The following is a 26,337-nucleotide window of genomic DNA, read 5'->3' on the forward strand; positions in this document are numbered from 1 at the left end:
GTGTGTAGAAACCTAGAGGGGGTGTCATGAATTTAGCCATACAATTCTTAGAAATTTCGATGAATATGTTTTGAGTGCAGCGGATGTTGCCAGGACTGCACTGGCCTAATTGAAGACTTTTATAGACTCTTTTAACACTACTTTGATGTAAAATGAAAACAAATCAAAATAGCAAAACATAAAAAACAAGTCAATTTCAGTTTGACCCCGGCTAATGAAAGCTCTGGAGCTATTGGACAGGATAAGAAACACCACTGAAATAAATTAATTGCTAAGGGACAAGAAGCCCACTGGTTATTAGTAAAGCAGGAATAATGACATTATACTTCTGACCCTGTTTCTTGAGTGGACATGCAGAGCAAAAACAAGTGGCATTGTGTGGTAAAAATCAGATATATTACAAACACATTTAAAATTAATTTAAACAGTAGCAAAACCCCATACGCAATCACTCTATGACAGTCAGTACCCTGAGGATTCTTCATCATCAGGATTTACAAATCAACAACAACCTTTAGGGCTCTAAATGAGCAACTCACTGATGACAGTGGCGTTCTCCGGTCTGTTTAGGGAGCTGATGATGACGAAGCCAAAGCCCTCGTTCTCCTTCCGGTGAATGACCACATCACTGGTCTGCAGGGCGGATCCCTCTGGAGCAGAGGTGGTGGGGGGGACGGCGACTGCCGTGGGGCCAGAAGCCGAGGCCGCGTCGCTACGTGGAGAGCTGTGTTGTGTCGACACCGAGCCGGGGCTGCGGCCATTCACAGGGCACGCTTCACCTGGAGGAAAGAAAGCCAGAGAGGAGACATGATGAGTCAAAGCAGCAGCTCTGTTACTGTACAACCTGACCAATTTACTCTAAGTGGCTATTCATTTTAAGGCTTGGCTTAAGATGTAGCCATTGGAGAAATTCCAGTTGTGTAGCGTGTGCTGCATACAACAGTAGATGCACTGCTCTACCTCCCACAGGAATTCTCTGTCAAAGTCAAATTGTGCTTGTCTGTTTGACAGGTGTGACTCTTGTGTATGTATACGCCCTTGCAGTGGCACTGTATTTAGAAAGACACACACCACAGAGCCTGCCGGAGTGCTTACAAAGAACAAAGGATAGATCAAGAACGTGATCGCTGCAGGGGTCTCTCACATGAGCACACCTGGTCTGGTGTTTTTCGGGGGAACAGGCTGGAGGATGATCAGACTTTCACTCTGTCACTTGTCTTTTAAAAACTGGGTCTGTAGTTGATGTGTCAGTAAAGTGTGTTGTTGTAAACCCAGTAGATTATCACTGTGGTGGTGGTTAAAATGCTTACAGACGGTAAAGAGGCTGTACTGAAAATACAGAGAAATACGCACTGACCACGAGCCATTCGTGCTTTATTTTAATATATGTGTTTTTTAGGGTTCTACCTGCCCAAAATCTAGCTGTCCCCCCCCTTCCCCCCAAATGTCTGACTAAAGATTTCACCTCTGGGATAGTATTATGTGTGATCTACTACCACGGAAAAGATGCGTGGGTGCACACTGATCTTGCACACAGATTTTCAGCCCGTGTGTCGTGTCCAAATTGTCTTTTTTCAAGCTGATGCCAGTAAAATGTGCAGCATGTTCTCCAGTCTTGGTAAAATCTGAAAAAAAAAAACCCAAACCAAAAAACAAAAACAAAAGAACAAGAAAAAATAAAACACGTCCTCACCAGGCGTTAGCACTCTCCTTCTCACAGTCAAGCTGACTTGTCCGTTGCGAGCAGCTGCGTGCATCAAGTCTATTACGTATTTGTGCGGTTTCCCAGCAACCACATTTTTATCCACCGAAATGAGCTCATCCCCGGGTCGAAGCCGCCCATCGCGCTCAGCGGGAGTGTTCTCTATTATAGCGCCAATAACAATCTGTTCAAAGACAATCAATATTAGCAGCATAGATGAAGGTGAGGAGGATGAACACAGGCAGAGTGGAATCACACAGTAATTGCTTTATCCAGGTTGTAAACTAGTTTTGGGTCATGGTAACATTTTTCACCTTCCTAATAATCTCCTGCCACACAGTTTGCATGCGGTTTTGCACGGGGACAAGTTAGCAAGGCGTTACTTCAGTATGGGAGGTACTGAGCATTAAGAGTGTCAGGACAGTGTGAGAAAGCCAAGGTGTGTGAGTGTGTGAGTGTGTGTGTGTGTGTGTGTGTGTGTGTGTGTGTGTGTGTGTGTGTGTGTGTGTGTGTGTGGAGGGTATGTTGGTCAAAAGCGTGTAACTGAATGAAGTGTGAGATGAGGTTAGGTGCAGGTCAGACGAAGTTGGTGTGTATGAGGTTAAATATGCGTGTGGTCCAGCCCGTCCCATACGAGCCTTGTCACGGGCGTCCGGACTCACAGCCTGCACGGCCTCGTCTCCCCCCAGGATGCGGAAGCCAAACCCGGTCTTCTCCCTCAGCAGGTGCACCTCCACCTCTTCATACTCCGGACCTGGGACACAGATGCAGACGTTAAACTTTGACACTCTCTCTCTCTTTATTTTCAAATCATCATATCATGCGCATCGTGTTTTTCAGCACTCACGTCGGCTCTCGTAGATAGCCCTCGACTTCTCATAAAGGTCGTAGGGGTCTGGTTTGTTAAGATCGAAACCCTCGGTGGAGTCAGGCACAGACGTGCGGTGCTGAGGCTGGTTTGGGAAGGGTGTACCAGGCGGCAAAACTGGGCCGGACAGGTTTGCTTGAGGGCTGCCATGTGGGTCCCACTGATCGGGCAACTACAAGGGAAACACAAACAACAGATGTTTAACATATGGAGCTTCATTTTTTGTGGCAGAGCAGCGAACAGTCCAGGCAGCACTCAGACTGTGTGTGTGGCACAAACAGGTAGCAGGTTCACTCAAATTAGGCAGTGCAAAACGAGTTATTTTGGTGGAAAATTGGTCTTAGGCTTACAGATTTTGTCAACAAGAGCAAACAAAATCTGCTTAAAATGTAAAATTTGATTATTAAACACTCCCCAACCAGGAGATCCATTAAAATCTGCATCAAAAAATGTTTTTTATGGAACTTCGGTAAAGTATTCTGCCTGTTTATGAGGGAAACATCGGAGTAACGGGGCCCATTAATCCTATGCATCACAGCCTCTTTTCCAATTTACAAAAGATAAAAAAATTCGATGATGTCCTGTAGAAACGTCATAAATCACTGAGACTGTTTCAGACACCAGTGATGTGAATGGCTGTGAGTGTATTTATTGATCACTGCACCCTCTGATCTATATTCCACTTCACTTCAGCCCTTTTGCTCTGTACACTGCTGCACCCATGTGAACGAAAATAACAGGTGCCCTGAGAGTTGGTGTGCTTAAGACCTACAGCTTTATATTCATGGCTGTGCTTGTGTGATTTAAATAGGGAGCATGGTGTCATTTAGAGTTACAGCTTATTTATCGCTTTATTTCTCTGTCACGTTTCCCCATGCTAAAACATTTTGTTTTTAAACATTTACTTCATTCTTAAAGGTCCCCTCCAGACATATTTTGAGACATCAAAAAACAATCTGCTTGGATTAATCGTGTGTGTCTGATATGTTTATCCAAAAAAAGTTAAATTACTTACAGCCACTCCTTCCCCTCATTGAAGACAACGGTGTAACACAAAAAGCTTCAAGCTTCCTCAACACATTTGTAATTCAGTATTTTAAATGTGTCAAACCTATTTGATTTCTTAAGTTTCGTAGGCAACATGTTGCTGTGGGATCAGTGCTTGAAGGAGACTTGCATGTCTTCCTGGTGGCATCTCATTGATTGGTTTTATTTTCTTAAAAGGAAACTGATACATGGTGTGGGCACAAAAATAACGTAGAAGGAACATACTCAATAAAAAACAGACAGTCTGCACATGACAGACACCCAATGCTGACAACAGCCCACACAACACAGCAACAAACAGCTGAAACACAATACAGCACTCATACAAATACAACATATGAAAACTAATATTAGCATACGTGCAGCAAAAAGTGCAGTGTCAATTAGACAACTACAAACTCAATGTGCAGAGTTGGCAGGAAGGTAAATAAATTATATCAGCCTGCATAAAAACACTGCAGTCAGGTATAAATACTGATAGACTGTAACTCTAATGGTAAATCTTTGACAAATAAAAGTTTCATGTTTATGGTGAGGAATTATCTCGATGGAGGTCGTTTACAAAACTGAATGACAGTGAAGTTAAAACAACAAATCCAAGGCTAAATATGTGAAGAAGAGTAATGCTGATGAACAGGCCACCTCGACGATGGAAGATAATCATTAGACTTAAAACTATGATAACAAATCTATTATCGTAAGTAAGTGTGTGTGAGTTATGTCCCGTTAAATGTTATCATTCAGCAACTCGACTATGCGATTAAGACAAAAGGCTATTAATGAAATAAAAATCAATATTCACAATTTAAACCTAAATGGGACGAGACTCGTTATGTCTGAACGTTCTGTCTAACAGCGTGAATGACTGCTGATTGCACAAGCAGGAGCAGGTGCAGTTTAAGTAGGAATCTGAAGAGCTTTTCCCCAGCTGCTGAGGTGTGAGATCCGATGTGATCAAACCCAATAAGCAGGTCAGGACAGGCTGGCTCGTTTCACAATGAAGCAGAAGCCGAGCCCCGGCGACAAACGCTGATCCCACACACTTCTCTCTCTACGTCTCTGCTTCAACAAACAAATCTGCTTCAGAGACGCACATTTTTCCTCCTGCCTCTCTGTTTTGCCCCCCCCCCCCCAGTCGAACACACGCATACACACATGCAGAAACAAATTTTGCTCAATCACTGTACCTGTTTGGAGGCCTTCCACGGAGAGATGTGGCCTGAGGTAGAAAGAGAAAACACAGTTAGCAGACGGCAGACGCGGTTGAACTGTCAGATTCTTATGAAACAACAAAATCCAGACAAAAAAAACTATTGTGTGCGAGGTTTCCAAAAATGAGACACTGGGTGTGAGTGTTGAAACGTGTGAAAAAAAACCCTCAGTTTGCTGATTTCATATTCCTCTGTTTTGACTTTGTTTGTGTAACTCTTCCTAAACGGGTTTAGTTGTTGCGTTTGTTTTCAACATAATTACATCATTAGCTGCAGGCAAAAGCACAGACCCCCTCCCCCCCAACACACACACACACACACACACACACACACACTTTTCTCTGTAAGTCATATTTTATCTGCATGTAGAAGCAGGGAGCACTCTCCATCACAACAACAATCTCATCAGCACAGCTCCCCTGTGACTCCACCGAATCAAAGACATACAGTACATTTATGCTGCCGAGACCCAAATACATACATTTAGATATGGAGGGGAGGTAACATGCAGTGACTGCCTTGTTTAAACATGCAACCTGAATCTTTACGTATGCGGACAGAAACACACAAACACACTCATAAAGCACATTCGATTCCTGCAGCACTGCTGATGAATCCTTTAACAGACATGGGCGCTTGTAAAATACTCCTTAGAGAATCCTGATGTATTTAATATTTATTCCGTTTATGAGATTTCTTCAGAAATGTCAGAGAGCACTGGATGGAACATATTTATGGAATTACTCTTCAACTGCATCTGCCTGCTTTTTAGACGTGTTAGATGAAGGCCAGAGCACTTAGAGCCAGAGCACAATGGCAGAACTTTCAATCAAAATCAGCCAGCGAGGGGAGATTTGAGGAAAATGAAATACAATAGACCGCTGCCAGTCCATGTCAAGACAAAACGAAAATTGAAATTCATTTCTGCCATTCCTTACGCTTTTATCTTTTATTTTCCCACATTTTTCGCACCCTCCTGCCTCCATCCATCCAATTAAAGCCCAATTTCTGTGCAGAAATCTTTCCCATTTTCTAAAACAAATGTTGTCCGTCCCTGCTGCGTCTGTGAGCGCGGAGCAGGAGGACGCAAGAAAAGGAGGAAAAGAGAAATAAAATCGCCTCCGTCCATGAATGCCATAAACATAAATGGCGATTTGAGGAGAGCTGTCCGTGGTGCTGAAATGATTCAGCACAGTGGCAGCAGCAGAGGGAGGGCTCCGTGGGAGGCTGGGACTAATAACCATGTTCTGCAGGGAATACAGGCCTTAAGGGAGGCCTTTGAGGAATTCTAATAACTTATTCTCAAGAAAACTTTCCTTTATGACCCACTGAAGGAAATGAGTATGAGCTACAGGGCAATTGTCCACTCATATTAAAGATGCATTTAAGCTTAATTTAAATGCTAATGGAATTCAACAGCATATGTGCTGAATGTGTGGCAGGCTTGTATGAATGCTGATGAATTACAAATGAATGTCTGGTAGAGAGGCTTCACGAGGCTTCTCTCACGAGTCAGTGGTCAGGCAGTTTGGCAAGCCGGCCTCACAGACTAGCCTGCTGAGTTCTGGATGGCCTTCAGATCAGCCTGATTGGCTTGTGCAGCCTGACACCCTTTTTTTTTCACAGCCATGATCTGGATCCTCATTGGTGGTGCAAAAGGTCTCTAGTCTGTGGTTGGCTCCGCTTCAAACTGGGAAGTCAGGGGACGGAGCTGTGAACATGACCACAGCTCAGAGGAACTCTGGCAGAGTGCCCACGCTACAGCAGACAGACGACACACACACACAAACACACACGTGCTCACACACACACAGCGGAAGTCTAACACCATGTCTGTGTTAAACAAAGCACCGACGCTCTCAGTCACACATCTGAAATCATGTGTGCAGGCTAAATTCCATTGATATTCTGCACAGAAATCCTACGACTGTGAACACAAACACGCTTTAACATTCCTGACATTTTGCACATCTGAGTCACTGTAAAGGACCTTGTCCTTTCTTTCACCCTGCAGAGAAGAGAGACACACACAGAGAGTCAGAGAGGTTCCTGGTGTGTCAGGCTGATAGTCCCTGTGGGGCCGTTGTCTTCAGTTGTGTGATAGAAACTAGTGAGGTTGAAGGAGGAGATCTTTGGGGGAAGGGAAGCAATGTGGCACATTCAGCACATAATTCTCTCTCTCTACTGCAAGCCGTGTATATGCGTGTAAATATTAATACAGATGTGCATATGTACACGTCATGTGATGTTGCATTAATGTCTGCATGGCAATCTCAGCTTCCTTTTTAAATGGCGCATCAGACGGTGAAAAATCAGTGTGTGTATTTACAGACGTTAACCACCAGGTGGCAGATGTCGGCTCTGCCTGGTAATAAGATGCTTGATTGCTCAGCGCCACAACATTTGATCTCAGCTGCTTACGTACACGTCCATGCATGCTGACGTGCAGTCATATACATAGTTTGTGTTTTTTCTGTTCCTCCTGAACACTCGCTTGAATTATCTGTGTAAATCATAGGCTTAGTAGAATTAATCATCTCTTACGTAATCAGATGACTGAATATAATTCCCTGAAAAAGATACAGCACACAATCAATTCACTGGGACCAGGCAACAGTACATCAATACATGTCCTGTAATGGTCTATAATGTACTGTAAGACAACAGGACTGGCATTAAATCAGCACACTGTCCTGCTGTACTGAGATCAGATAGTCTGATGTATCATGTTAATGTCTTTGATTGCTTTTCAGGTCTGTAATAATAATTCATGTTGCACTTCAATTAATTAAACGTGAGCTGAATATGAGACAACCCTAATTAAATACAATCCATGAAAAAGGAGCGATGCAAAGAGAGTGTATCTATAATTCCTCTTTATTGTTCTGTTACCATCTAAGAACCACTGTAAATGATCTCTTCATTCCTGGTGATTTATCTCTACAGGAACTACAGACTTCAGAAGTAAATTGAGCATAAAAATGTGAACTGCAAAGTTCTTGGGTGGCACATCAAAAGCAAACCATTAACTTATGATCTTGATCTTTTTAAATAGCCAATTGACAGATTTTTTTCTCTCTCCTAACTTCCATTCAGGCTTGAATGTAGCCTGGTTTATCCTTGTGGGGTTGAGTGTGTGTGTTGGTCTGATGGTCAGGGGCTCAGTGGTATAGGCAGCCCCGGGTAATTATCAAGTCAAGTTTTGACCCTGTGACCAGGGCACCTTTTATAGAATCAGTGCAAGAGCACATGTCAAACAAATATTGCTTTCAACTGTGTGATTTAATTTCCTTGCAGGGCGCCAATCTTGCAGGAAATAGCAGAAGCGGGAAAATGGCCACACTCTGTGTCGTTCTGGCAGTGTCATAAGACGCCTGCACTTCAAACTTCCGCACTATGAAATTCTCTCTCATTCTTCTTTTCTGCGACTATACAACTCCATTTTGATTTATTTTCTCAGACTGAGGCAGTCTCCTTCTTTCACTTCAAGAGGAAGGTAAAATACTGAACGTGTGCAGAAAATGAAATGTGAGGTGGTGAGGAGCAGCTCAGTACAGCGCAGAGGTTGTTACGGGGATTCGACATGTGAGCAGGTACTGTGGATCAACACGAGCCCCGAATTCTCTGTCTCAGTACACAGACAGCCAAGTCGAAAATCCGTCAAGCTGAAATGTTTGCAGTAAGTGAGGGAGGAAGAATGGACCCAAGACGCATTGAGGACACACTGAGATGCAATCGTCCAGACCACATTCAGAGGTGGTGTGGGCTGCATACGGCCACATTCTTCTAGCAAAAGATATGTACATGCTGACGGTGTTTGACCATCCACACACAGATAACTATCGCTGCGCCATGTTGAAGATCACAGATGCTAATGTGCCTTTTTTCTTTACGCTTTTTGGATTATGTTCTCTCTTTGTTACACTTTGTTTTGAACTCAGCATCACATCAAAACGGACCCTTTATGAAACCGAAACACAGTGAAAATAATAATGGAAGCACAGTCATTTCAGAGAGTACAGACAGCACAGGTAGCCAAGCAGCATGCCAACCAGTGGAGCTTGTTTGCCAGCTAGCTAACACTCCCTACAGTCATTTCTGTCCAGAGCACATTACAGTAAAATAACTGCATTTATTTTGAGGATGAGTGGCCCCAGTGGGAATGAAACTGCTTTCCCACAGCAGTGTTGGTGTAGTCTCCACCTTTAGAGGTGTACACTCCTAACGGTGGACTAACTCAGTGGACAACATTGATGAGATGATGGTGATAAAGTCACATTTGGAAAACACGACAACACATGGCGTGACATAAGGCTTACTAAGACATGTTTTGATCTTAAATATTTCTGTGTATTCTCCACACAGGTCAGCACGCACAAAACACATTGAACAAAACATTGTTCATTTAATTTCTCTTTTTCTATTGTCTCGTGTCTAATAAAGTAGCTTTTTGCTCCTGCAATTATCTAATTTCTTCAAAGGGAACATTAAAGTTTCATTGTTTCTTAACCAACATACAGAAGTCAATGGTCTGTGAAATAATCTGGAATTATTACACGTCTTCAGAAAACACTGTTGTTATTGCAAGAAATACTATTACCATTTGCCCAGTTTTGGAGCAGGCAAAATTATTCTTCTAAACTATTTAATATTTCAAAAATAAAACCACATTGAGAGACTTGAATAAAATCCAAATAAGCGGCCACCGTGATTTGAATGTGTTAAAAATAGAACAGGTCTCAAAATTATCATAATCAAAATCTCTTCTGCTCTCTCAGCGCTCACTGTCAACTCTACTTGACTGCTCTCTTGCGAAGCTGCAGCTGGGGTTGAAGATACAACTGTAACGAGATATTTGTGCATCTCAATCAGAAGCCAACTTATATTTATCCAGGCAGTTGCTCTTGCACTGGACCCTTCTTTATTTCTGCTAAAATTATCTTGGTTTTGAAAGATACCAAACTGCCACTTGTGATTTGATACTAATTGTACTCTAATCGTTTTTGCCACCACTGTTGACATAAATAGACCAGGGACAATCACCAGGTATTAAGGAGGTGAAATTTAACTATCTGTAGAAAGTAAATGACATTTATACCCCTGCAAACAAACTGTCATAACCAGAAAGAGTGAAACTGTATCAGAAGCAAATGAAGTCATCACCAAGCAGACAAACCACCAGACAGAAAAGACATGAGGCTGTCTCTCACCTGTTCCTGCTCTCTGTATGAGGAGGGTTGCCTCAGCTCCCACAGGACACTCTTTGAGCATCTCCACCACTCGTCCATGTCCAGCTGCAGCCACTGGCTGCTGGTTCACCTCCAGGATCAGGTCTCCCTCTATCAGGCCTGATGCTCCCTGTGAGCCCGGCTCCAGCACCTGCGCCACAGCAACAACACAACTCATTCACTGCTACACAATTTGACTGACTGTGGTTAGATTTTGAGGTGCTTTGAATCTTATTAACACAAATTTTGTATCGTCTACCATCTTTAATGAACTTGGGTTAGAGTGAAAACCTGCACATGGTTTATTGTTATATTGGGGGACCTTAATTCATTATCTTCCTATTAATGCTGCAAAAAGGTCTCAATGCAAAAAGGCCAATCTTTTGTTGGTCACTGTTTCAAAAAACAATTGAAAATCATTTTAGTGTTTAAAGGTTTACAGGACCAGCCAACGATTCATTTCAAGGCACTGACATGAAGACAATTTGTCGAAACTTCTCGAGCACTTGGAAAAGGTGCAATTACCTTTCTTTTCTTATTTGTTCAAAGAATAATGAGTCTTGAGTGCTGAACATTAAACAAATTACCTGTTAAGACAGATGTTTTTATCATGCAGATGTTTTACTGTACAAATACAACAGGGACGAGAAATGGCATCTGTCACATCACAACTCATCTTCTCTAATTTATCTGTTCCTTACAGCCAGGATTCCTAGTAAGCACATTTGGATTTTTCATTAAACAGCTTCTTTTGGACAGTCTAGCCTTCATTCATTTGTGTGTTAGTAGATAACAAATCCGTCGCAGGCTGAGCTCACTTTGTTGTTATTATCTCAGTGTCTTTATACTTAGTTGCATTGACTGAATTAAATTTACCTTGACCTGCTGTTTTAACTCTGCCACAAATTTAATGTGTAACTAAACTCGACTACTGACTTAAGCTGACTACTGAGATTTCACTCTTGAGAGGACAAATCTACTTCCAGAAATACAGTAAAATACAAGGTATGGACCCTTCCATTTCTGGATCATTCATGGTCTACTAAGTGAATAAAAAGAGATGTACAGATGATCATGACACACCACCTGTTTTACTCGCTGACCAGTGGGACTGTCGGCGATGGTGAACCCAAATCCCTCCGCCCCTTTCACCATAGTAACTGTCAGAAGCTCTGCTCCTTGTGCTGTTGCCCCGGCAACCCCTGCAGTCCCAGAGGAGGCCATGGACACATTGTCATCGTGAGGTGTGAGTGCCGATGCCGAACCGGGTGTTGTGGGTGGCAGGGATGAGCCATCCAGATGCGTATCTCCAGGATGAGAGGCTCCGGCCTGGGCCAGAGCCTGAGGAGGCAGTTGGGAGCTCAACGACAGATACTCTAGGTAGGGGTCGTAGCTGCCACGGCCGTTCACCACCAGGGGACGGTGCTCCAGGCCGATGGGTGTCAGCGAGGTGCTTGCTGCGCCACTTGGGTCCTCAGGGTCAAAGGGTAGAGGATAGCCTCGACAGAGCACGAGGGTGACACTCTGACCGATCGGTACAGACTGGAAAAGCTTGACCACATCGGCGTGCGTGGTGCCGAGTACACAGATGTCATTAATGTAGACAATGACATCACCTGAGGAAGAAAGAAATTCTGTCACACTCACACTACAGTGCGTTACATGTTACACAGGGCATGTGACCTGATCTCAGCGGTCCATATGTAAACATACTGTGCAGCAAAAATACAACCTGTCACCGTCTGGTGCCATAAATGTCAAATCTCAGCGGTATCAGGACACGCTGCAGCAAGTGTCACTAAGGAATATAGTATCAGTTCACTGCCACTGCGAGCAATCTACAAGCAATCAACAAGTGTATGTGTGAGACAGAGAGGTGGGAGAGAGAGACCCCAGCGTGTCTCTGTGAATACGACAACCATCTGGCATCCACAGAAACTCTAATCATGAAAATCTCAAACATTTAAATGGTTGAACACAGTCACAGTCACAAGCAGTCTTGGCTCACATATGATGCATAACGATGTTACATCTCCTTGTTACTCTGGTGACCAGTTGGAAGCAAAATACAGAAAAGTTGCCCTGTGCTATGCTATGCTATCTAACATCACTGATATCCTAAATTTTTATGTTCACCTTACTTACAACGAGGCGAAGCAACTTCACAAATGCAACACCAAATACTCTGTGATCTCTGCTGTAGTTTGAACGTGCGGAAAGTTATGGATTTCAGCTTTAAAGTTACAGCCCCATGGCAAATGCAGCTGCCTCAAATCCTCTATTTCACACTTCTGGAGGCACTCTGTCTCACATGCAGACATGCACATACACCCATGAGCATGTGCACATACATAAACACACACCATACATGTCACATGCACAATCGCACACAATCCCTAAGAGCAATGCCACACAGCTCAAATAGGCCAGCTAATCTAAGCCAGGGAGTGCCTGTGTGCGACTCTGTGACTGTGTGCATGTGAGTGTGAATGTGTGTGCACATGCATGTATGTGAGCAGCTCTGGCAATGTCACACAGCGGGGAGAGAGAGGGAGAGAGAGAGAGAGAGAGAGAGAGAGAGAGAGAGAGAGAGAGAGAAATCAGAACAGAGAGAGACGAAAGGGTTGGCAGATCAGGAGAGAGGGATGAAGAGAGAAAAACTAGAGAGGTAGAAAGAGAAAAGGGATGAAAATACATTGAGGCTGAAAGCAGAGAAGAAGTGTCAGATGACATGGTTAGATAAGGAAGCATAATAAAGGGTAAGCCAGAGAGACAAAGAGAGGGATGGAGATAAAATAGAAAGAGATGGATTCCAGATAACAGAGAAACTGATGCTGAGGCAGAGGGAGAGACATAAAAGCAGAGAGCAGGAGCGGAGAGTAGAAAGGAGGATTCCCAGCTCTGAAATGAGCTCTAAATGAGCAGTTTAGGCACCAACCGTGCCAGGCATGGGGCCAGCTCGCAGGTTCAGAGCAGAACACACATAGAGCCTCATACAGTAGCACCTCCTCTGAGCCTTTGACTGTTACTAACATCAGCTCTATAAGGTTTGGCTTAAACTAAGATTAACCTCTATAAAAGATTCAAAAAATCGATCTTTGTAACCCCGAGGATCCTGAGAATCAACCTATGAAACACTCTTCAGGTACAGTGCCCCCCATGGAAACTGTCAACTGATGCTTTGATCCAAAGCAGACAGTAAATGAAAAGGTAAGGATGAGTGTCTGTGACACTACAAATGAAAATCTCAAACTACCACTGAGTAAACCATGTGAAACTAAATAACCGATTGTGTGGGTGTAACAGATTTTTGGTTTTATGAATCAAAGCACAAACACGAGTATCACACACTGGTGTAGCTGTGGGTGACTGTTTTTTGATATGCTGTGCAAACTAGTGCTAGTGTACTGGTAATGCACCTGCAGAGCAATATCAGTACCAAGGGATGAGATGAGTAAAAGCAGAAATGAATCTCCTAATAAAGTAGGTGTTGTGTGGGCTGGTGTCAGTTATTGCCAATCAAATCAGATCCTCTCATTCCCGCTAAATGCAGAATGCTATAGTGCACTGACAGAGGACAGAGTGTGCTGAGAGGAGGCTGAAGTCCTTGTCTGGGACACGCAGTGCTACAGGCACAAATATAGGGCACCCCAAATATGGCACCAAGGGCTAATGCTGTCCCCTTTTAAGATGAATTGATATTTCTGGGGGTGTTTAAAGTTATTCATTTCTGTGCTTCAACAGTTTGTGGAGTATCACTGACATGTTGTTGACACTATTGACACCATTTATTTATTATACAGCTTGGAAGAATGTTCTCAACTGTGCTGGATTTGCATTTGTGAAAGGCACAGACCATCATGAGGCAGGCCTAAGCTTTTGTTTTGAGATTTTAATGTATAGAGCGACATATGTTTTGTATTGTCCCCTTTTGTCTGTAGGTGAAGGTTTAAGGGAAGAGGAGCCTGTGCTATGCTTGATTTGCCATTCATTTGGTTGACAAAAGGACATCAGGAGCACAAAACATAACCAAGTGGTTTATTACTGTTTTCTTTGTCAGTCTCTAGAACCATGAAATTCAAACTGTTGAAGCTGAGGTTACAAAAACCATGGACTACAACTAACAATTGGCCAAAACATCTGTAAATCAAGGAAACACCCCTCAAAAATGCTTGATGTTAAGCTCCAATCTCTCCTTAAAGGAACAATAATGATTGAAATTACCACTAGGAAAGTGAGATTAAGTCTTGAGACACAATCTTCTAATGAAAAAATAGCCTTTTTCTTTTTTCTTCTTTTTTAAATTAAATTCAGTGCATCACTAAATCACTGAAGACAATATATCAAGAGATACATACATAAGACTGTGTGAGAATGTGATTTTGGAGGTCTATGTGGGTGACCTTTGCCAGCTGAAGCCATAAAACTAACTAAAGCACTTATGCTTATGCTAAGAAATGTTCTGAGTTGGCAGAGGCACAAGTCGAACTTTTGATGCCAAAATGACACTGCAGCACAAGATTTACTGCATAGTAACACTGTACTGTGCTCCCCTGGCCTTTTAGGTACAACAATGTTGACAGAAATTAGCCAACAGGTAGGTAAAAACCTGCCTGAATGAAACTGAAACTCTGCCAGCAAAAGGTCTTCACACCGTTTTGGCAGGAAATTAAGGTCCATAATGATGACTTGTTGGGTTTGTATTTTGTTTAAACCTCAATTTATTTCTCGACTAGCTGTCAAAATACTGCGTTGGTACACATATTTACCTGTGTCCATCTTTCCATCCTGAGCGGCGGGTCCGTCTGGTATTACACTCTTCACTTGCAGGAACTCATCGGGCTCGTCACCTCCTATGATCGTGAAGCCAAATCCCATGTTGCTCTTCTGCAGGGCTGTCGACAGGAAGGTGCCCTTCAGCTGGGTTGGGTCTCTCGTAAACAATGGCTTCTCTGTAGGGAGAGACGTGCAATGTTTTAGATATCCTTGATATTTAGAAAACTTGTACATTTGGCTTGTTGCATTTTACTTGAAATGAAAGTTTGACACGATCGTTTCAGTCCTGAATGTACATTTTGTGCATATTTTCACACACACTAAGCACTAATAAAGACACATTTGCCTTTATTACTGATAAGCTGACTCATTGGAGATATGCAGTTTTCACTCAAATGAAGCAGGACATTATGTACTGGTCTAGTACATCGTCATACGCGTGCCTGGATTAAACCACTAGGGGCCTCAGGGCGAGCATGTTCTCTGTCCCCCGCACTGCCAGCATTCTCCATTCGACCCTGTACATTGTGACATTGTGCATCTGCCCTGTCAAATGCTCATACAACCCATTCTATGAGATGTACAAGGAAAAAAATGCACAATGTTGAATATAAAAAATGCACAACAGTTAAGAATCTATCTGCACATGAATTTCAGGGGCCCTTGATAGAATAAAGACCAAGGCCATGTGCCATACGTGTCTTTTCTGCATTCTTTACATTTTCATATTTGTGAAACTCAGTGAGCATGTCACCATGTTTTGATTTCAGTACTGCACATACTGTGGTATTACATGTGTACCTCTGTATATAGTGGGCAGAGGTAGAGCAGAGAGTCCCTGGCTCTGCATCTGCCTCTGCTGCTCCAGGCGTCTCTTGGCTTCCAGGACTGGGTTCTCAAACTGAGTCCTTCGATTGATGTGACTGAAAATATAATGCAAATGATAGAAAGGAGGTTATTCTAGGCCGCACGCCAAGAAGAGCTATACCACACAATACAGTCCTGCAGTTTGAATTTTTTTCAAAGTTGAAAAACTTAAGAACCAAAAGTACCAAAAGTGTTAACACTGAGTCAAATGACTCCCTGTTAGTAGAAAGGGCTGGCAGTCCTGTTCATCCCACTGAGAATCAACAACTCATTGTTGTGTTTGCCGCTGCATATTGCTATGCGAATATGAGTCCCTTTAGTTCCCACCTACGACTACATGTAAATTGGTGGGTAGCTGATCTGGTTCACACAAGCCATGTGTAAGCTAACTGGTCAAACAAACTTGCAGTGACCTGAAAAACAGTTCTGGTGAAAAGCTGTGGCGAGTTTATGATCCAGACATCAAACATTCAACTGCTCATGCTTCTGCTGGATGTATAAGGCATGTTAGGAAGGTGTTTGCTAACATGATGATGCCATACAGCTGATGCAAAGCAGGGACAGGTGGAGTCTATTTTCTCAATGTGAAAAAACTTATTTAATGTACTAATGTTGTGGTGGGTCCAGATGTTAGCTCTCACCACTACATATACTTGTTGGCTATTGTAAAATACAGCAATTATAGCAATAGCAATATAGCAATGATTTTCCCTCTGCCTTGCATGTAAAAAGTTATTCCCAAGGTAACTACAACCAAACGTTGTACAGGAAAGTAAAAAATACATCTTAAATTACAGTTATAACTACAGTTAAGTTGGGTTGGATGACAACAAAATTTAATGTACTTCCAAATTAAACATCCCTAGATACCAACATAGCATGTTTGTAATGCAACACACTGAATAATCTCGAACAGGTTTTATATCTGGGTAGTCCATACAGACAAGCATTTCACTGTAAAAGTTCAGGGAAATGAGCAGTAAGACATAAAAAAGAAATGAGTATCTAGTCATTTATAATTCATAATGAGGCGTTGTAAACCATAAAAATGCATTTCCTGTTTTACTACAAAGCAGCTGAGTTAACCAAGTCAGCAGGGAGACTTACTCCACATAGTAGCTGCCGTAGATGGGGTCATCTATCTTCTCCCAGCCATAGGGCAGCTCTGAAAGGAAAAAGAAACAGACGAGGGAAATGAAGTCAGTTTATGCTGAGAGCAGGAGAAGGAATGTAGACACTAAATTGAACCACTGAGGGGAGACAACATGAATCTCAGAGCTCACAGCTAGATGCTCCCAAAGTGCTCCTTTAATAGACAGACAACACTTCGATCTGCAGCGGTGGCTTCTTCATGGAGACACGAATCACAACACAGACATCAATACAAAGCAGGGCGGGAAAAAAAAAGAACATTTAAATTGTCTGACACATCTGATCCCGCCTTGTCCGTCTTTCGTTCTCTCCCTTTTGTCGTCTTCACAAATCTTTCAGGGCCAAATACCTTCACCATGCTTCATGTTTGTCTCCTGTTTTATTTCACCCACCCACTCGTTTTTGCCTTGGATGGCTTCCATGGCTGTTGCGTTGATTGTCTCCTGTTCTCCCTCCTCTGGTTCTCCGTTCCCTGCTCTCTTTGCTGATTTAGCTCTCCTCTCTCCATCGTAAAATAACTGGGTCAAGGCGCTGCTAAAATTCCTGTACTCTATGACCTATTCTTCTATTTCACTTCCCTTAACTTTCCACAGACGTACAAAACATGTAATGCACTATAATGGCTTCCTCTGCGGGTGTGTGTAAAATTCAGGATGTTTTGGTTTTGAGCCTGACCACTGAGCTTTCACTAAGGCATATGGAACGGAACAAGGGGACTGACCTCACACTGCAAGGCTCAGCTAACATACAAAAACACGCACACACACAGTAACAGTCCATCAGGCCAAGCTGTTCCCCTCCCACTCAGACGTATACTAGAAATACAGCACTTGTGATTAGCATTCAACAGCGAGCATTCTTGAAAGGTTGATCTTCCTCCTTCATATTAATTCATCCTCATGTCTTGTATCAAACAGTCTAATTCATGAAATTCATGACTATGTCCGTAGGTGTGCATTTCCCACAGGGAAATAAGGCAAATCTGATGAAAGTAGAAAAATGCTAGTGTCATACAGATTGAAAAAGATGACAAATGCACAGTGGGGGACTTTGACCCGAGTTTATTACTAAAACACAAATACATTTTAAATTTATGAATATCTAGCTGACCTGCTGTGCACTGTGGGCTGAACGACTCTGAGTTATGCAAGCATTTAATTTGAATTTCATTGATTGGATGTGCATCTATAGAGCAACTTTACCTGGAACTAATTCCAGTTATTGCTAGGAAACTTCTTGGAAATTATCAGGAAACTTCTTAAAAATTCAAGACCCTCCCTCGAAAAAAACAGGTATTACCAACATGTTATTTATTCTATTTTAGTTAGTTATACTTCTCCGAGCGAAGTACTGAATGGTATTATTGTTTTGGAATCTCTGTCAAACTATTGTCTTCGCAAGATAGAACTTAATCCTAATCTAAACCTAACTCTAAAAACCAAGTCTGATCCTTCTAACAGTCCTTTGAAGATCTGTCTGAAAGTGACGAGCGGCCAAAATGTCCTCACTTTCCAGAAATGTCCTCACTTCCAAGGTCTAAAACTCATACTGGTTCTCACAACAATAGCAGTACAAGTACACACACACACATACATACACACAAATCCCCAGCTCTATTATTTTTACAATTATTTGGTCTGTGTGACACTGATACTGTGGCATCATCCCCTCACGCTGTAATGTAATTATGAACAGATTTGTGATCTTGATATCAATAATCCGTGTGTGAATGTGTGTGTGTGTGTCTGAGTGTGAGTCCTGGCTGCTGAGCATGCTGACTGTGCAGCCCAAGGTGAAAGGGGTGCACGCCGCAATTATCTTTGCTCTGCTTTGCTGTTTGCTCAAACCGCCTGCACCGCACCGCCGTTACCTCGGACGACCCTTCTTGTCCTCGAGCCAGAAAAGTCAGATGGATTCACACTTCAAACCACCTTAAATTCCATCCCACCCCGTCCATGAGCCACCTTAAATGTCGGCCTAACACATCCACTAGTCGCTTGCCCTCCCCCTAAAGTGAAAGGGAGACAGTTTCCATGGAAACCACCAGTGGAAGTCTTTTTTTTTCTCGCCTGAGCTAAGGGCTCTGTCTTGTCTCTATTTCCTGCCACTGAAAATACAGAGAGAGAGAAAGAGAGACAGAGAGAGAGAGAGAGGGAGGGAGAGAGAAAGAGAGACAGAGAGAGAGAGGGAGGGAGAGAGAGAGAGAGAGAGAGAGGGAGGGAGAGAGTTTTTGTGTGTTTTATGCATTCATATGAGTCTATATTTGCAGTGTGTGTGTGTGTGTGTGTGTGTGTGTGTGTGTGTGTGTGTGTTAGATAGCTGAACTGTGTTTGCACGTCTGAATGAGTGAAACCGTCGTCTTCTTTGACACTTAAACAAACACCTCGTCATGTGTCTGTGTATAGTACGAGCACCGAGGGGCTGGCTTGTGTGCTCTCGTGCTTGTTTATGTGTATCTGTGCTGGTGCCTCTCTTGACATGAAGTCTAATTGTGATTCCTCTGCATTAGATGACTCATCTCCCCTCTCACACAAAGTCTCCCTGACCAACAGGCAGCCAAGATTCAATGAAGTCATCTGACTCACAGGAAAGAAAAATTAATGAAGAACTTGAATGAAACTTTAATGAAAAAACTACTTCAAATGTTGATAAAAACTAGAACATATGTTTTTAAAGGGCTGTAGCTAATGATTATTTAATTTCATTATGTCAATTACTTTTTCAAGTAACTGGTCAATCATTTGGTCTATGAAGTGTTAGAAAATAGTACAAAGAATGGCAATCACAATTTCCCAAACATATCTAAATTGCTTGAACAGGCCAAAGCCAAATATATTTAATTTACGACTACCTGCAAATACTCACATGAAAAGCTGGAACACATTCATTTTTGGTATTTGAGGTTAAACAAGACTGACATGCGAGCAGCAGAAGCTACACTACATGCCAACATGCTCACAATGACAATGGTAAATCATCTTAGTTTGGCATGTTAGTATGCCAATATTTGCTAATTAGCAATTACACAAAATACAGCTGAGGCTAATAAGAATGTCATTAATTTTGAGATGTCGTAAACCAAAATCATGATTTTGACTTGATGGCACAAGAAGAAAAGAGAGCCAACAAACCACCTTGAGGCTAGCACGGCTAAAAACGCTGTTTTGTTGCGCCTAACCTTTTGTTGCACAGCCTAAAATATGAATCAATTATCAAAATAGTTTCCAATTAGTTTTCTGTTGATTGACTAATCAATTAACTGACTGATTGTTGCAACTGTAATTACATAACTGCAACTCAGTATTGTGTTTGCACAGCCATTTTAACTATTGAGAGAGAGGCAGTACAGGAACCTGAAAGTAAACAGCTGAGAAAAACAGAGACTGAGAAATGGTCTGAGTCCAGACATGACTGGGTGTAATAACAGTGATGTAACTCAGAGGTAACATTTTAGCACAAGTCCATTACTGTCTGACAGTGGATGCATGTGCTTCAGCTCTCTTCATATGCAACCCTCTCTCCATCTCCATTTGTCTCTGTCTTGCTCTTTTCAAGAAGAAATACTGTCAGGGCATCCTTCTGCTTATCATCATTATTTCCACTAACTCCATCATTTCTCACATTTCTTTTCACCATCTCCATCTTGTGTCATTTCCTAATTCCCTATTCTCTATATTTCTCTTGCCGTTGGTTGCAGATGGGGTTTCAACATTGTGACATCAGCCTCAGTGAGAACTCCTGCCTACCTAAAAGAGCATGAGCAGCATATTTTCGTCAACAGCGCCAAGATTACTTTGAAACTGGCGTCGGGTTTGAGTGCGTATCAAAGGCAGAACTGAAACCAACACTTGCCACGATGTGAAGCTTGTCCCGCTCTGTTCTCGCTTCTTCTGAGCGAGAGAGGAGATATGGGCTTCTGTTACATAACAAAAGACTTGCCTGACAAAAAGACTGCAAGCCAATCAGATCTGTGGTGACAAGCCTTTGAACTCTGGGAGCCAGCCTCAGTATATAGATACAACACAATGCACACAAAAGTTGCACATTTGCACAAACACATCAACAAAAACAAGCTTCTCCTTAAATACACCCAAAACGCAGCATGGGAGCGAGGGAGAAAGGGAATAGTGAATGAGGATATGAAATGCTAAAGGAAAGTGGAGCAAAAAGACCACACATGCATGAGATGGAAGCAACGGAAAGGGAATAAGAAGAGGAAGATGCAAAAACAGCAGTGATGAAGTATGTCTGAATGTCTGTCTGCTTCCTGCCTGAGGCCGAGAGACTCTGGGAAATCCTTCAGGCAGATGGGCAGTTAAAAACAGCACCACCTCTTCCTGCTGTTCCCTCCCCACATTTATTGTTTGTTCACTCTCCTTGCAGAATCTGACAGCCTTGCATCCATGCATATTTCATCATTCAGAAGCTACACGTCCATTAATGTGGGAAAGAATGGAAAAATTGTCTTTAAATCCTCACTTGGTTTATAGAAAAAAAGTGTAAACATCAGAAAACAGGCAGTACAGCAGAGAAGAAAGTGCTACAGGACACTGGAGTGATCATTAAAAGAAAACAATAACAGAGTGAGTAATGTAATGAGCAGCATGCTGGGTTATATCATTCTGTCGTCCATGTGGCTGCTGAGCTGTTTATACTGAAAAAGAACATTTCCTGGGAATAAAAGCTGTTTCTGGAAGGCATCAATTCAAAGGTGCTGTGAGAGGATGTGATGTGTCATCCAGGACCTTCACAAACATTCTGCTAACAGCCTTTGATTCAAAATCCTCTGCCAGTGGTGATCGCTTACACATTAACTTCCTTTAACCGCTGCCTCCCCAAAGATAGAAGAGCGCAGACCAAAAGAGAAAAATCAACTTCATACACCAGATAAACTGCAGACAAAGGGACAGAAAGAAAGAAAGAAGACAGAGGAGGAGACGGAGGGCAGTAAATTGATATTTTTACCCCTTGCACCAACATGGCTCATGCTGCTACTTCGTCTTTGTCTTAGGGCATAGATCTGCATTGCAATTTGCTGTCTTTGACGTATCTCCCATTCTTCAGACAGGAAGATTAGGCTAGGGTATAATCTAGGGATTCAAAACGCTAAGTGGCCACGTAAAGCAAATTGCTTCTTCAAAGAGAGCTGAAATGAAACTGAAACCTACAGGTTCTGTTCAAAAAACTGGATCCACAATCAAAATGACTTGTGTAACAACACAATGTTTCATTGTTATCTGTTGAACATTTCTGATTTTATCAGCCTTTAATGAACACCATTTCCGAAGACCAAGACCCTTGTGGTATAAATGTCTGTCACAGGTTGCCCTTTTGTCATTTTTGATGGTGATGGTGATGGTCATGACGTGATGCGGTCATGATTTCAGCTCTCTCATTGCCTGATGTCTAAGGCAGCTCTGGTATTGTTTTAAAAACTACAGAGACAGAAGTGATCAGAGACAGAAGCCGAAACAACAGCAAGTTGTTACATTAATTAAAACACAAAATAAGTCATCACAGAGCGTTGCGGTCGACAGAAACTTGGCGTCTGAGCATCACTGGCTTTGGTGAAAAAAAAAAAGATCTTAAGTCTGCCAAAACGAAGTACATCGGCCGTGTTTGTGAAAAGGGTTTGTGAACTGACAACAGTAGTGTGTGTGTGTGTGTGTGTGTGTGTGTGTGTGCGTGATTGTGTGTGTGTAGAGAGAGAGAGAGTTTGTGCAGAGCTGAGTGGTGTTATTAGAATTCCTGTCACACTTTGGCCCTTTACTGGGCAGAGGAAGAGAGGGAGAGAGAGAGAGAGGAGGAAAACTGAGGGGAGGGAGATTGAAAGGGGAGAGAGAGGGAGACGTGAGGTGGAGGAGTGCAGAGGGGAGAACGGAGGAGGGAAAAAATTGAAGAGATGGAGAACAGAGGAGAGGTAGAGAGGGTATTGATTCAGATCTCGCTCTGGTGAATCACATCACAACCTAATTCGCTGACCAAAGGCTGTGACAGCAGCAGGGATGTAAGATCACCTCATGGTTATATACTGTATCTGTTCACACCGCAGGAACTCTATTTCACTTACATGACTGGCATCAGCACAGGACTGAACACTGTAGTAAACCACTGTTCTTAATTTTCAGTCTTTGAAATTTCATTTGTGGTCCCTTTTGATTTTTTTTTGCACAACTCTGCCTGTCACCAAATCACATCAAAAAGACCAAAATCAACAATTAATTGATCCTACTAGCGAGCGGTTTGTGTGTCCTGAGCCTGATGTAGCTTACTCCTCTGTACCATGGACTACCCTTACTGTCCAAGAACTATTAAAAACACATAAATGAGTCCCTCAGTCCCACATACACATACACATACACAGCAACTGGGACCCTGCCAGAGGAACACAAGATAAATCTAAGGGGCCAGGAGGTGATGACCAAAAAAGAAAAGTATAAAAACATTTTTTGCTCCACAAAATAGCTTATTTTTCAGAACACTGTTGCCCTAATCTTTGCTGTTGTTGTTGTTGTTGTTGTTGTTGTTGTTGCTTTTAAAGATTTACCTCTTCAGGCTTCTACAATTATTCAAGTTAAACAATCTGAGAGAGTAAAATCACTCTTTGGACAGACAAAGTCAGACAACTTCAACGGACACTGCTTCTTTTCAAGGGGCCACAAACAAACTAATCAAAGTGCACAGATGTTTTGGGAAATGAATTAGCCTTAAAAAAAGAAAGAAACTATATATTTGTAACTCATTTTTTAAGGTCTTTAGTAGGACAAATGGACTTCCAGCTCAACCTAACTGACAGGATAGGAAAGTCTGAAAGTACTGAAGCACAGACACAGAGGGCTTTTTAATAAGGTATAACATCTAATGTTTTCATGTAAAGCTTGTCTTCAGGGAGGGAGACGAGGCAGTGACAGTGCAGATGTTTAAACTGCACGCACACAGCTAATAGCTGTCTCTCATAGGATTGACAGGGTTTGGACCTTGCCTGTATTCAGCCAAGGTTTTATTTTGTTTGTGTTGATACTTTTTAATATTTTTTTTAGTCTTATTTTAACTTTAACTCATTACTACATGATATATTTGGCTATGAAGCATAAAAAGGATATTGGATGAAACAACTGCATTCCTCTCTGCACAATATGCAAGATGATTCTATGCTAATGATCACTTCAATCAATCTAAAAAGGTAAATCTATTTGTCAAGTTTGTTCTTTCTGGATTTCAAAACCCTTTTTTATATGTGTGTGGCCCTCCCAAAACCTGCAGAAAAAGCCTTAACAAGCTGAGTATTTTTGTGCTCTTTGTGTTTAGCACTGGAACAGTAAGTCAGGAACAGACAACAAGGGTACACAAACAGCAGGAAATGCAGAGACGACACACTCCCACAAACACACCGAAAGATGAGCTCGACTCAGATGAACACAAACCAAAGTTTACAAAACAACACAGCAAACAGCTAAAAAGGTCGTTCAGACTCACCGTCTTCCCTGCATTCTTCCGGTGGCTTCGCTTTCTTTGCGAGCCGAGGATCCAGCCATGATGTAGTTTTGGTGTTGTGACTGGAGATGAAGAAAGAGACGTGTAGATGAAGGCAATAAGGACAGGAAAGGGGCAAACAGAGGTCAGAGAGAGACTGACAGAGAGGATAAGAGAAAGAGACAAGTGCAAAGTAACACTAATGACCTGTACGTCGGAGTGTGTGCGCAGGGGCAAAAAGAAACAAGGAGATTTCTAAGGTAAACTAAGTGGCCATTAATCCACTAATTAGCCCTCAGCCACTAATTAGTGAGGGTGAGAGGAGAGGGCAAAAGTTTGCATGGGCATGCATGTGTGTGTGTGTGTGTGTGTGTGCATCCTGCGTGTGTCTGATTAGCAGCATTAAGTTACATCAATTATTCAACATAAAGGCCAGTGCTATAAAGTTTACACACCCAGCCATACATAAACCATGTTTTTAAAGTAGCTGCACTTTGTGAGGTGCACTGCATTGGATTTGCTTTAAGTAGTGTACTATAAGTATTTTTTATTGTTCTCAAGCGTAAGGTTTTTCATTATCATTATTAGTATTGAACCCCCTATAAACATTTATAGACGTTGAGGAACATGCTGTTTTTTGGAGTAAAATAATTTCTTTGTGTTTCAAAGATCTCAGAATATATCTATCTAAGATCTTTTTCTCTTACTCTATGAAGTAGACCTCCCCCTTCTCGGTATAGGCCATCTCCCAGTTGTCAGGCAGAGGACCCAGCTCCTCTTCATCTACGTCTGGAATTTTGGCGGGGGATTCAGAGGGAGATTTTGGGGCCTCCTCTCCTTCGGTGGGTTGCTCGGTGGGGGCTGGGGTCTGGATGGACGCTTCAACAGCAACCTCCCCAGAGGCATCTGTGCTCTTGTCCTCATGTTCACTGGACTCTGTGGAGTACACAGACACAAACACACAAACACACACACCACGCACACACACAGTTATTTTCACATACACTCTGTGTACACATGCAGACCTGGATGCACACTGCACACGCCATGCATGATGAGTCAGAGCCACTGCAGAGCTATGAACCCCCAGGAGAGAGAGCGAGAGAGAGAGATGGGGTTTGAGGACAATAAGCATGAGGAGAAAACAACATGGGGATGTCAGAAATGGAGAAACAGAGAAAGACAGAGACTTCAGGGGTCAGAGAATGAGTCAGAAATACAAGGAAAGGTTTTTAGAGTGAGGAGAAAAGCTGGTGGCATCTAAGTCAGTGCATGCAGAGGATGTGATAGAGGAATAAACTATTCTAGCCCTGTTGGGACTTTAAATATAGGTGCAACAACACAGTAACAGAAAAAATACAAGCAAAAAGATAAGTCCAAAGACCTAATCAAAATGTTTGTCAGTGACATTAAAATTAAGATGGAACAAAGTCATTGTTCTGTCACAGTCCTTATTACAGCTTAGGGTTCATGATTTTATCCACACATACAACAAATGGTCCCCAAGTCTCACTGAACTGTTCACCAGAGCCAGCTCTAAAGTTTATTCTTTTATTCTTTGAGGTGTAGTGTGAGTTTAAAATCAGCCAAGCAAGGAAATTTCTTTTTTCTTGTGACTGTCCTAAACGCCTCACTCTTGATGTCAGTCTTTCATTTGGCATCAGCATTAAGTTATAGAGACTTACAGTTTTGTTACTAGAGCACATATGACAGTGTGAGAACAAATGAGAGACAATATGACACGCCAAGACAACACAGGCTACAAAGACAGATGAAAGGAGGAGGAGGAGGACAGGGCAGAAGGGACAAGACCACAGGAACGAAGAAAAAAGCAAGAGAGGTCAGAAGGAAGAGGATGGTAGAGGAGAGGAAGACAGAGGGGAGAGATGGGGTATTAATAGAAACAAGGACAAAGGCCAGTGGCATGAGAGCAAAGACAGCAGGAGAGACAGAGAAATGAGAGGACAGAGAGACGGGCGCTGAAGCCAAAATGAGACTCTGGACAGTGATAAT

The 26,337-nt window shown here is 42.4% G+C and overlaps 1 protein-coding gene across 8 annotated transcripts in view; it reads right to left on the reverse strand.

Annotated features, from left to right (window-relative positions):
* magi2b (membrane associated guanylate kinase, WW and PDZ domain containing 2b) overlaps positions 1–26,337 on the reverse strand; it is a 74,021-nt gene that overhangs the window by 7,035 nt on the left and 40,649 nt on the right. For 6 of the 8 annotated variants that reach the window (XM_076732122.1, XM_076732125.1, XM_076732119.1 and 3 more), the window contains exons 5-16: positions 25,032–25,260; positions 24,328–24,407; positions 16,807–16,864; positions 15,634–15,755; positions 14,826–15,008; positions 11,143–11,672; positions 10,039–10,207; positions 4,805–4,836; positions 2,550–2,742; positions 2,341–2,456; positions 1,694–1,886; positions 540–779 (exon numbers count right to left, since the gene is read on the reverse strand). In XM_076732122.1, coding sequence (XP_076588237.1) covers positions 540–779; positions 1,694–1,886; positions 2,341–2,456; positions 2,550–2,742; positions 4,805–4,836; positions 10,039–10,207; positions 11,143–11,672; positions 14,826–15,008; positions 15,634–15,755; positions 16,807–16,864; positions 24,328–24,407; positions 25,032–25,260 — 2,145 coding nt within the window. The remainder of the gene's footprint in view (positions 1–539; positions 780–1,693; positions 1,887–2,340; positions 2,457–2,549; positions 2,743–4,804; positions 4,837–10,038; positions 10,208–11,142; positions 11,673–14,825; positions 15,009–15,633; positions 15,756–16,806; positions 16,865–24,327; positions 24,408–25,031; positions 25,261–26,337) is intronic. The other 2 variants (XM_076732123.1, XM_076732118.1) reach the window with 1 other exon arrangement.

This window comes from Chaetodon auriga, chromosome 6 (genome assembly GCF_051107435.1).
Source record: "Chaetodon auriga isolate fChaAug3 chromosome 6, fChaAug3.hap1, whole genome shotgun sequence".
NCBI classification, from domain to species: Eukaryota; Metazoa; Chordata; class Actinopteri; order Chaetodontiformes; family Chaetodontidae; genus Chaetodon; species Chaetodon auriga.